The 11563-nt window shown below is 48.4% G+C and overlaps 3 protein-coding genes across 3 annotated transcripts; 2 read left to right on the top strand and 1 right to left on the bottom strand.

Annotated features, from left to right (window-relative positions):
- The first annotated feature begins 309 nt into the window (after nt 1-309).
- On the top strand, nt 310-2964 carry LOC112882364. Its single transcript, XM_025947400.1, has 6 exons — nt 310-430; nt 1094-1197; nt 1297-1468; nt 1572-1712; nt 1793-1881; nt 1978-2964. Exons 1-6 carry the CDS (start codon nt 314-316, stop codon nt 2651-2653), a joined length of 1299 nt encoding a protein of 432 aa, XP_025803185.1. The 5' UTR covers nt 310-313; the 3' UTR covers nt 2654-2964.
- Nucleotides 2965-3186: 222 nt separating this feature from the next.
- LOC112882699 (auxin-responsive protein SAUR36-like) lies at nt 3187-4024 on the bottom strand. The gene has a single exon (XM_025947816.1). It carries the CDS (start codon nt 3928-3930, stop codon nt 3502-3504), a length of 429 nt encoding a protein of 142 aa, XP_025803601.1. The 5' UTR covers nt 3931-4024; the 3' UTR covers nt 3187-3501.
- A 930-nt stretch (nt 4025-4954) lies between these two features.
- LOC112882538 (auxin-responsive protein SAUR36-like) lies at nt 4955-5630 on the top strand. The gene has a single exon (XM_025947616.1). It carries the CDS (start codon nt 5095-5097, stop codon nt 5521-5523), a length of 429 nt encoding a protein of 142 aa, XP_025803401.1. The 5' UTR covers nt 4955-5094; the 3' UTR covers nt 5524-5630.
- The last annotated feature ends 5933 nt before the right edge of the window (nt 5631-11563 follow it).

Raw genomic sequence — 11563 nt, 5'->3', positions numbered from 1 at the left:
ACCTCGGCGTCGGCGGTGAGGCGAGTCCGAGGCCCCAGGGCCGAAGGGCGATGGCGGCGATGATGATGACTGCGGGCGAGTCCAAGTCGCCGGCGCGCGCGCTGCGGCGGCTGGCCGGCGCCGCGGTCGCCGCCGTGCTGCTCCGCCGCTCCTTCAGCGCCTCCAAGTGGTACGCCGTCTCCCTCCGCGTCCGCGCCGTTGTTTGTTTTCTCTCTCCCGCGTCGTCCTCTTCGTGGCGACGGCCGACGGGGGGGTATGGGAGTAGGACTGACGGATGGGGGCCTTTGCCTTTGGCAGCAAGACGGAGGCGCGGATGGCGACGGCACGGATGAAGCTGCTGCGGAACCGGCGGGAGGCGCAGGTGCGGCAGATGCGCCGCGACATCGCCGCGCTCCTCCGCGACAAACAGGAGGACACCGCGCGCATCAGGGTGAGCGCTCGGCACCGGGAGTTTCAGTTTGTCTTAAGTGCATTACAAATTAGTTCGTCGGAGAAACTTGGGTTGCTGGTACTGTTTAGATAGAGTAGTACCTTCCTCCCGGCGTGAGCGGAGAATCCCTCGGATGGGAAGCTGCACCTGCGCGTGTTCTTCGTTTCTGATCTCGCGGTGTAGGCCTTAGATGCGGGTTTTCGGATTTCCAGGGCCGTGATACCAAGAAATGGCGGATTCTGGTGTCCAATGACAAGAAATTCCGTATAAGTCAGTTGATTTGGTTCATTTTGGTGAGTTGGGGGGTACACGATCAGAATTGGAATACTTTAATTGCAAGAGAGTAACTGCACTAACACAATCAGAATTGGGAAACTTAATTGTAAGAGATTAACTGCTATAAACATGGCGTTTCTTTCCATTAGTAACATTGAGGTTAGGAAACTCCTTAATTGTGCTTTAATTTCGGAACAATGGCACCACTATTTTGAAGTGTATGTAGCCCCTGAATAAGTTGTGCAAGAATATTAGATATATAAAACCTCCGCAAATTGCTTTGTTTACCCATATGTTCCGTTGACTCATTCACCTACGAGGAATGAAAAATTTGATGTGGACTGAGTTTCTTATAATTATTAATCCATGTACTTGGCAATTTTGCAGGTTGAACATGTAATTAGAGAGCAGAACTTCATGGCAGCCAACGAGATCATTGAACTATTCTGTGAGCTGATCGTTACGCGTCTCCCCATCATTGCAAAGCAGAAGTTTGTCCTGCGCAATCCTTGGCTTAAAAAATTATTTATTCTCATAACTGAAAGAAGGTCCTAATCTTTTGCTACCTCTTTTGCCATCCTTTTATTCAGGGAATGTCCAGCAGACTTGAAAGAAGGCATCTGCAGTTTAATATTTGCAGCTCCAAGGTGCTCAGAGCTCCCTGAACTTGGTCGAATTCGTGACATTTTTGAAAAGAAGTACGGCAAAGATTTCGTTTCTGCTGCAGTTGACTTGCGCCCAGATGCTGCTGTTAATAACCTTGTAAGCATGGATGAGTCTTTAGTTAAAATTCAACAAATCATTGAAATAGATGTAAATGCCTGTGTCTATTCTTCTCAAATCTGAACTTGATCCCCTTTTAAAGCTGATCGAGAAGCTGTCAGTTAAGAAGCCTTCTGGGCAAACTAAGCTGAAAGTTCTAAAGGATATAGCAAAAGAGCATCAGATTGATTGGGATACCACTGAGAGTGAGCAGGAGCTTCTGAAACCTCCTGAAGATTTGATTGTATGTGCTACTGAAACTCTCTTATGCATGCTTCAATCTTACGTGCCTGATGTCTTGAGTTAATATGTTTGACTTTGCAGAAAGGGCCAAGTACATTTGTTGAAGCTTCCAATATGCCTGTTAAGACTATAAGACCACATGTTGTGCCACCAATTCCAACTAACTTCAGGTTCCAGTCCTTCTAGATATGTAATCACATGAGTGATTAGATTTGCAATATCATCACTTCATTCCTCATACATGTCTTCTTATTCTTTTTCTGCAGCTCTAGGTATTCTGATGATGAATCTGATGAGGACACTATGCAATTCAAAGATGCTGCTTCGGCCGCTAGAGCAGCGGCGGAGTCTGCTGAGAGAGCAGCATCTGCTGCCAAGGCCGCAGCTGATTTTGCCAATAAGAACAACCATCCATTTGATGAAGTCAAAGATTGCAAAGCATCAGCTCATGAATCCACTCATCCCCGCAAGAGGCAGTCAATGAGCAACTCAAGCAGGTCATCCAGGAAAGAAGATACAGATGCCTTTGATGAACTAAAACCCCATGGAGGGAAAGCATCTAGCACAGGAAGCTTCAGCGGAACGAACCACATAGAAGACAGAGACAACTATCCTGTGGATTTGGACACTAGGAAGACACGCAGAAGGAACAGCCGTGCTGCTCGGAAGGTGCACTCAGAGATAAAGTTTGATGATTCTGAGGGACTGTGTTCAGAGTCAGAGGATGAGAATGATGTGGAGATACAGTCGGTAGAAAGGCCACTACCTCCTACAAGAGAGCCTTTTACAGAAAACCGTCACTCTGAAGAGGAAGAGCTCGACAACGATTTCCCTGAGTTGCCAAAGGCAAACCTCCATTCTCGTGTTCATCCAAATATGCCCCTTGACTATGAAACTCTCACTGCACGCTTTGAGGCGCTCAAGTCCGGCAAGCTTCCGTAGTGCAACACGAAGAGCAGAGCTCATCATATTACATTCTTTCTTACTGCTTCTGTACAACAATATATCACATAATAGTGGGTTATATAGTGTGTCTCTAAGAGTATTTGATTTTGGCTTTAGGCCAAGGATTTGCCAATTCAATCTATTGCTGCATTTGTATTGTTCTTGTAATATATAGATCATTTGTATTGCCTTTCTCTAGCGAACCTGCTTTGGCTGAGCTGAAATGGCAATCCCAACTGTGTTTGCAATCTGCTCAGGGCTGGAAGACAGTTCTGCAGTATTTGTAAATCTGAAGGAACACTTGAGGTCATATTCTGGTGGTGCCTCAATAAATACATTCATGTGCAGCAAGATCATGTGATGCTGATCTATTTCAGAGAGAGCTCTCTGACGGTGAGGAGGATCATCTACTAGAACACGGATCAGGAGTCATGGACATGGAAATGAAGCAAGATACAATTTTGCAACGACTGATAGCCCTGCAGTTTCAAAGTTCCATCTTTGGCATTTCTCCGCATGCCAACTTCGCTGCTCGTTTCAGTTTCTTTGGGGTTAAGTGTTGTGGGCCTGAATGGAGTCACGATTTCATGATTCAGTTTAGCTGGTGCCCGGTATGGCTGTTGTTCCACAGTCCACATGAGGTAACCTGGAGAAACTTTGTTGACTCGTAATGTAAGTCCTAACAATGGCCCTCTAACTTCTTGTATATTTTTTAACCAGGAACTTCCTGTATATTTTTTTTTAACCAGGAACTTCTTGTACTTTTAACACCTTGATCGCTGCAGGATCAGAATGCTCTGAACAACACCTATCTTTGGCCCTACTACATACACCGAGCTGCAACTCTAAACGGCAACCTGCCGGCTGGCTTCTACGTACGGCGCCACACGGCTCGCATAGTGGCACGGCAGCGACATGGTGCTCAGGAACGCCTGCTCTAGCTCGGCAGAGGCGCCTCTCCTGAGTAAGCACATGGCGTACTCCATGACCGCGGCGTCGCAGGGCAGCGTGATCCTGCCGTCGTCTCCGCCCGCGAAGCCGAACTCCTCCTGCGACATCCGCAGGAGCTCCGCGAAGACCGCGGTGCCCAGGCACGCCAGCGGCACCTCGAACCGCGCCCCTTCGGCTGTGTACACCGTGCAGTGGCCCTTGCTCGCCACGGATGTGCAGCACTGGTCGGCTTCCGTCGCCACCCAGGCCAGGCGCTTCCTCCCGAGCGCCGCCATCCTCTGCCACTTCTTGGCCAGCTGAGCGATCCTCTTGGCGCTGATCATGGTGCTTTAACCCTTCTCTTTCTTTCTGAATGGAAGCTGGAGAGCAGTGACTTGAGTTTGCAGTGCTTCGTTTGTGGAGCTGTGACTGCAGAGGACTGTGTGACTGTGAACGATGGTGTTCGGAGGCCACCTGACCCTGAATATATAGACAGCTCACAGTCTCACGACTAAAAGAGGGGGGATGGTTAGGCAAGGGACAAGGCCATGAGCACGGCGAGTGCGATGTTGCTAGACGCGTCTGCGAGTACAATTTGGATCGTGGTGTGCCGCTTCAGGTGCGGGCGAGGGGCGCGACACGAGGACCCATGTTTGTTGGGGCCAACGTGAAGTGCGCGGGCCACACTTCAAGTGGATGTTCAGCTGGCGGTTGTGCCATCAGATACATCAGCAGTTTTCAGACTGAAAACAAAGGCACTGCCCACAGCAAAATGAGGACAGGGAAGATGGAGCCATAGTCTGAGTGTTTCAATCATATGGCATCGGCATGCTTCAAGAATAGTAGTAACAAAAAAAAAAAGAGTGGAATGTAGGGAACTGGAGGAAGCTGCTGCGAACTGGAGCTTACAGTGATCAGTGATGTGCCAGTGATCCAGCTGCAGACCAAGCATTGAAGAAGTGATATGAGTCTGTCGAGCAAGTTGTCTGGGCGTCGAATAGGCCGCTCAACCCGGTCCGTCAGAAATAATGTGCTCGGCACGAAAGTTTTCAGATATCTTAAGATAGGGGACATACTGATAATCACAACCACTGAAAAGAACTGGTACCGACATCTGGATCCAATCTACATGTCTCAAGACACATGAGGCATTGCGGTATGGAAGCACATTGTGATATCCTAGCACACAAACGCTGCAACAAGTGGCTCCAACAAGCGCCAGACAGATGGCCCCATGGAAATTCAGAAATCCAATCAAAACCACACGCTGCTTGTCCATGGAGCCATGGAGCACTGCATGTTATGAGCTCGTGGCCCTGTCTGCTTTGCCAGCCTGAGTTGATAGCTACCCTTGAACCGCATGCTAGCTCTTCATTTTCTTCTTAGTCCAACCTATAAATCCATCAGCTTCGCACCAACACTTCATCAGTTCATCAGCAGCTGAAATACCACCTGATACGGAAGGTTCTCTGAACATTCAGCCGGGAAAGCAGGGGAAGCTAGCAAGCATGATCAGCGCCAAGATACTTGTCCAGATGGCGAAGAAGTGGCAGAGAATGGCCGCTCTGGCGAGGAAGCGGCTCACGTCGACGCCAACGGAAGAAGCTGAAGGATCATGCGGCACCTCATCCTCCATGGCCAGCAAGGGCCACTGCGTCATGTACTCGGCCGACGGCCGGAGATTCGAGGTCCCGCTGGCGTACCTCGGCACGGTGGTCTTCGGCGAGCTTCTGATGCTATCGCAAGAAGAGTTTGGGTTCGCGAGCGACGACGGCAAGATCACGCTGCCCTGCGACGCCGCGGTGGTGGAGTACGTGATGTCCTTGCTCAGGCGAGGTGCCTCTGAAGAGGTTGTGAGGGCGTTCCTGAGCTCCATGGTCAGGCCGTGCCACATTGTCAACGGCGTGGCGCCATGCAGCCAGCAGTTAGCCTATTAGATTCTGGTGTACGTAATTTTTTTGGCAACCAGATGTACAGTTGTTGAATCATAGGAAATGGTATGAAATATATCGCATGCCTCACTAATGTTACCAGCCGTGAGCCATAGTTGTCTAGTGTGTTAGGACTATTCCTGAGCTGCTCTAAGCATTTGAAGCATTGCAGGACGCAAGGACACAAGCTCATGTATTGTTTCAATGATTCAGCGGAGCCAAATTTTCAACATGTTTATCCAAGATTCTTAGTAGTAGCGTTTTTACAGAGTGACCGTTTGTTGGTGTAAAGAGAAATTATTTTCCTTCACCACCCTAAATATATCATATATGCCACCATCTCATTTTCTGGTTGAAGGATATACTGTACACCAAACTTTTCTCCTCACTATAGCTTTTCTCAGTTATAAAATGTACATTTGTTCATATTTTTTTGCAATTTCAATATATCTTTCAAAGAAATGCAGCAAATAATAAGGCCTTGATTGGTTCATAGGAGCTGGCTGGACTGTGCCACATCTCATTTTTACATGTGGTGTGCTTGTCTTGCAGCATCTCATGTGGCACCCATTCCTCCGCAACTTCCAGTGATTTCCTGTGGACCTTCAGCCTGGTTTGAGCAATGCATGCTGAGTGTAGGCACTACCGGAAACCTGCACTTTGCCGAGTGCCAAATACTTTGCCGAGAGCAAGATGTCGGGCACTCGGCAAAGATAGTGTTTGCCGAGGGCTGCTCTCGGCAAATATAAACACACGGTGAAATCAGCCTTTACCGACAGCTGGGCGCTCGGCAAATAAAAACACTCGGCAAAAAAGATTTTGCCGAGTGCCGCACGCTCGGCAAATAGGCGCCAGGAAGTAACAGGTTGTTCACGCCGTGACTCTTTGCCGAGTGCTGGCAACAGATGGTGCAAAAGTGGTGCTCCGATGAGTGGGAGGTGTCGCACAACGCTTGCCGGGAGCGGCGTATGATGATGCCTGGTAAACCACACCATCAAGGCAGTCGCAGCCTCAGCGGATACGCAGAAGCATGGGTACGCGAACTCGTTTATTTAATCCAACACTCAATTATGCATGATTTCTAACTAACACAATGGTTTTCTCGCAGTCGTCGTCACATGGTGGCCAGCCTTGCACCATCTTCAAGGCATTTGCTATGGCCCACAAGGGAAAGGCGACGTCCGATGTCAACTACAACCCGGAGGACGGGCCAGAGGCATACAGCAACGCGACCATCCACAGCCGCCTCAGTGAGTACACATCGATGGCAAGGGAGATTCATGGTCCAGATTTTGATCCGACCACCGAGGACCTTGACGGTGAAGTCATCATGAGGGTCGGAGGAGGTAAGAAGCATGGGCGGTACTGGATTGCCGACGGCGCAATTGACGCGTCCTCTACTCCTACTCTATCTCAGATTAGAGCAAGGAGCACCAACGCGAGCCCAGCCATACGACCTCGGCAAGACACTTCACAGTACCGGATACAGGAACTCCAGGTTATTATATCTCTATATGTCGTTTATTGATTATTATATATCTTTTCTTTGCATTACTGTAACATTGGAGAGAAAATTTTGCAGGACCAGCTAGAACAAGAGAGGAGGCTACGTGAGGCCTTGGAGGCGAGGATGAGCGCCGAGCAGGCGAGGATGAGCGCCGAGCGTGAGGCCGAGCGCCTGAGGATGAGCGAGATTCTTGCTTACATGCAGAGCCTTGGCGCCGCAACGGGTGTTACTCCACCAGCTTCGTTGTTTTGTCCACCTCGACCACCACCTCCACCTTCTGATCCGTTTTCTACTCCTGTGAGTATGGATAAGTTTTAGTCATATATGAATGTTATTTTTCTTGTCTGACATGTAATCTCTTCTATTTTATGCAGAATCAATCGGCGGCCTCAAATGACCCTAATGTATCTCAAAATCAAAGTACTTAGCCAACGTGGTGATGGTTTTTGAAATTTGTCAAATTATGTATTATTGTGAACTTGTTGAGAACTTGTAATCATTGGATTTGATAACTGTTCGTGAACTCTGTGAATTTATTCGTTGAACTCTTGTAAAACTGTTTGTCATTGCTTATTAATTTCATCATTAAAGTCTTGTAAAACTTGTAGTGGTCATTGTGATGATATATGTTTTTTGATATATATATGTGTGGATGAAAAATAAAAAAATCAATTAATATGGGTAATATTCGTTACTTTGCCTAGTGTTGGCACTCGGCAAAATCTGGAAGATCCTTACCGTTTGCCGAGGGCCACACCGCAGACACTCGGCAAAGAATACTTCTTTGCCGAGAGCCAACGACCAGGCCCTCGGCAAAGATCAAGCCTTTGCCGAGCGCCACGTTGTAAACACTCGGCAAATAATACTTCTTTGCCGAGAGCCCTGGATCCGGCCCTCGGCAAAGATCCAGCCTTTGCCGAGCGCCACGTCACGGACTCTCGGCAAAGACGACGTCACGGGCCCAAACGGCCTTACTGTTTATTTCGTTTGCCGTGTGCCGCCCCTGACTCTCGGTAAAAGCTTCGCCGAGTGCCCGAGATAAAGCTCTCGGCAAAGACCTATTTGCCGATAGAATCGCTAGTGAAGCGTCCCCCCATCAGGGAAGACTTAAAAGTGTTGCTTTATCAGTCCCAGGAGGCTGATAACATTTTTATTACATCAGATGGTATATCACCGTACAACTCTGCGCGGTAATGGGCAGTGAAGCGCCACTATCGCGAGGATTACAACTAAAACCCACACCACTACACTAGCTACGAAAAGGGAATTATCAGAGTCTTGCGCCATGCGGAACTCCAACGGTGGACTTAACCACAGGCAAGACTGGGTGCAGGACGAAACCTTACTCGATGTCTTCGGGGATGTAGTCGGGATCTTCCACTGTAAAAGTAAGAATGGGGTGAGCACAAACGTAATCAGCAAGTCCAATCGCACCCACGGAGGGGTATAACAGAAATCAATGCACAGGACAATCCAAGGATAAGGTTATTGAAAGGATCGATGGACCAAGAGGGGGGGGTGAATTGGGCCTTTTTCAATTTCTAAAACAAAATAAAGCAATCTTAACCTATGCAAAACTAGAAAGGCACCAATTCACCAACCGGGTAACTAAACTACCTACGCAAGCTAGGAAAGATAAAAAGAGATAAAGCCTAGCAAGGTAGAGCAAAGAATGATCCCTATATCAAGCACATGAAAATATTACAAGAAAGATAATGCTTGAATAAGTAAAGTGGACAAGAGACAACCAGATTTTTCCTGTGGTATCGATGTGTTGGCACACACCCCTAATCCACGTTGTGACACTCACAAAGAGTATTGTCACCTCCCAAGTCACCAAGACGAGGGCGCTCACTAAGAGTCTCCGTTCACCATCCCGGTGTGGTGGAGATCAAGCCACGTACAATCTTCTTCTCCGGGCTCCCACAATTCTTGGCAAGCTCCGCGAGAATCACCTCGATCACCAAGATCGCCTAGGTGATGCCAATCACCAAGAGTAACAAGCTAAGGCCTTTCACTTGAGCAAGAACCGATCACCAAGAACGGATGCACACAAGCTTCTCTCTACTCAAGTCCTTAATCTTGCTTCTTGAATGATTGAATGAACAAGTGTGTGAAATGATGAAGCTCAAGGTGGCTCTTGACTATAGTATGAGTGTTTGGATGTTGCCTGGTGTCAAGAGTAGTAGAATGACCCATTGGAGGGGTATATATAGGCAGCTCACACGAATAGAGCCGTTGGAGAAAAAGCTGCCAGAAAACTGCGTAGCGCCGGTTAATCCGACGTCCCTCCAATAGTCATCGTCGGTTTAACCGGTGAATGTAAACTACCCCTTCTGAAAACTAGCCGTTACAGCTTGGGCAGATTGACCGTCGTATCATTGGTTTAACCGGTGAGTGTAGTCATCCATCGATCAACTGAAAAATCAAGTCTCTGGACAACTGCACCGACGTCCAATTTCAAATAACGTCGGTTTAACCGGTGAGTGTAGTTGTCCACTGATCAACTGAAAAACCAAGTCTCTGGACAACTGCACCGACGTCCTATTTCAAATATCGTCGGTTTAACCGGTGTATGGACTTGTCCAGACTCTGCTGACTTTGTTTAACCGACGTATAGAAAAGTTTAAGCGTCGGTTAAATCGGTGTTAAGGATTTTTCCTGATTTCCCTTTTCTGATTTGAGTCTTGAATGAAATCCAAATATTCTTGAGATATAAGTTGAGAACCACTTATTTGAGCTTCTAGAAACCTGAGTGACCATTGTGTGCATCCATTTTCAAATGACCATATCCATGCTCAAGTTACTAAGCCTAAACCCCTCTTAATAGTGCGATCACTACAAAACTATAAAACCTATACTAACCTAAGTGTCCTTCTCAACCTTATGACACTTAGCACTAGAAAGATCCTTAGTCTTGACATATTATTGAGTTGAATGCCGAGATCGCCTTTTTGAATAATGAAAATTAGGGGCCTCTTTTGACATATAACCAAAAGAGCGATAATGATCTATAAAGCTGCACAAACTCATTAGTCACAATAATGGTTGTCATTAATCACCGAAACATACCTTGAGGGTGTAGATGCTTACAATCTCCCCCTTTTTGGTGATTGATGACAACATAAACATAAATAACGAGAGAGCGAGAAAAATAAGGCACGATAAAACACAAGCAAACTCGAAAGAAAAGAACCAAAGAGCTCAACGGCTCAAAAGAAATCCATAGATATGTCTCAAAATGCAGCATACTCAAGTGACAAATGTACATATCCATGAACTCAAAATGCAGCATACTCAAGTGACAAATGTGCATATCCATGAACTAACATCAAATGTGATACAAGTGACAAATGTACATATCCATGAACTAACATCAAATGTGATACAAAATATCAAAATCCTGATCACGAGCTCTCTCTAATGCTACCCTCCCCCTGACTCTCACTCCCTCTCCCCCTTTGGCATCAAAGCACAAAAAGGAGCGAGCTACGGATCCAGCTGACGAGGTACTGCAAGGAATCGATCCGGGTCATCATCGTCGTCGTCGTCGGACGGTGGGTCCTCAGTGACAGACGGAAGCTGCTGATCTGAACTGCCGGCTGGCGCTGAGCTGACTGGAGGAGTAGCTGTGGTGGAGGCTCGTGTGCTGGCACTGCCAGGAAGAGGGTCCTGGAAGTAGTAGCCGGCTCAGCAGAAGACGTGTCAATATCTGAAGTAGTAAGTGCTGACGCTGCCGGCTGTGACGACTGCTGAAGCAAGGACACCTCTCCGCCTCCCCCTGAATGTAGTGGCTGTGGTACAACGGGGAGGCCGACTGACTGCACTGCTGGAGGTGACTCCTGGAAGAGAGAAGTCGCTGGCAGTGGAGAGAAGGATGGACGACCTGCAGACCCGAGTAGTGCGGACAACGAGAACATGATCTCCGGGGTCGCGGAAGAAGCTGGAGCAGTGGAGGCTGGAGCTGGTGTGACTGCAAGTGGAGGTGCTCCAACGCCCTGAAGGCCTGATTGTCCTGGCTGCTGCGGGGCGAGTCCGGTGTGAGAGTATAGCTGTGAGATCATCCCGAACATCGCCATCATGCCCTGCTGCATCTGCTGAAACTGAGCGTCTGTCCTCTGAGATACTCTGTCAATGAGGCCGACAAAACGCTCCTTTGTAGCAGCTCGCTCTCGTGCGGCCTCTCTCTGTATCGCTGCAAGCTGGGCCTCATGGGCTCTCCTGGCCTCCTCCTGTGCGCGACGGTCCTCTCGCTGCTGTGTGACCAGCTGCTGCAGAAGTGCGGTGAGCTCAGACGGCTGAGACACCTGTGACTCAGAAACTGTAGCGGCAGCAGCTGTCGCTGGAGCTGGCTCTCCGGATCCTCCTACCTCATGATCATGACTGGCTGGGGCTGGCGCAGGGAAGTACTCCTTATCCTCGGAGGAGCCTGACTCAAGATCAGACCAGTGAATCTCATCCTCTCCTCCTGGAAGCTGTGCTTCAGCGGCTAGCAATGCCTCATCCTCCTGGGCCACTCGGGCCTGTACCTCGGGTGCC

Source organism: Panicum hallii, chromosome 2 (assembly GCF_002211085.1).
Source record: "Panicum hallii strain FIL2 chromosome 2, PHallii_v3.1, whole genome shotgun sequence".
In the NCBI taxonomy this organism is placed as follows: Eukaryota; Viridiplantae; Streptophyta; class Magnoliopsida; order Poales; family Poaceae; genus Panicum; species Panicum hallii.
This window is presented reverse-complemented; position numbering and strand designations above follow the sequence as displayed.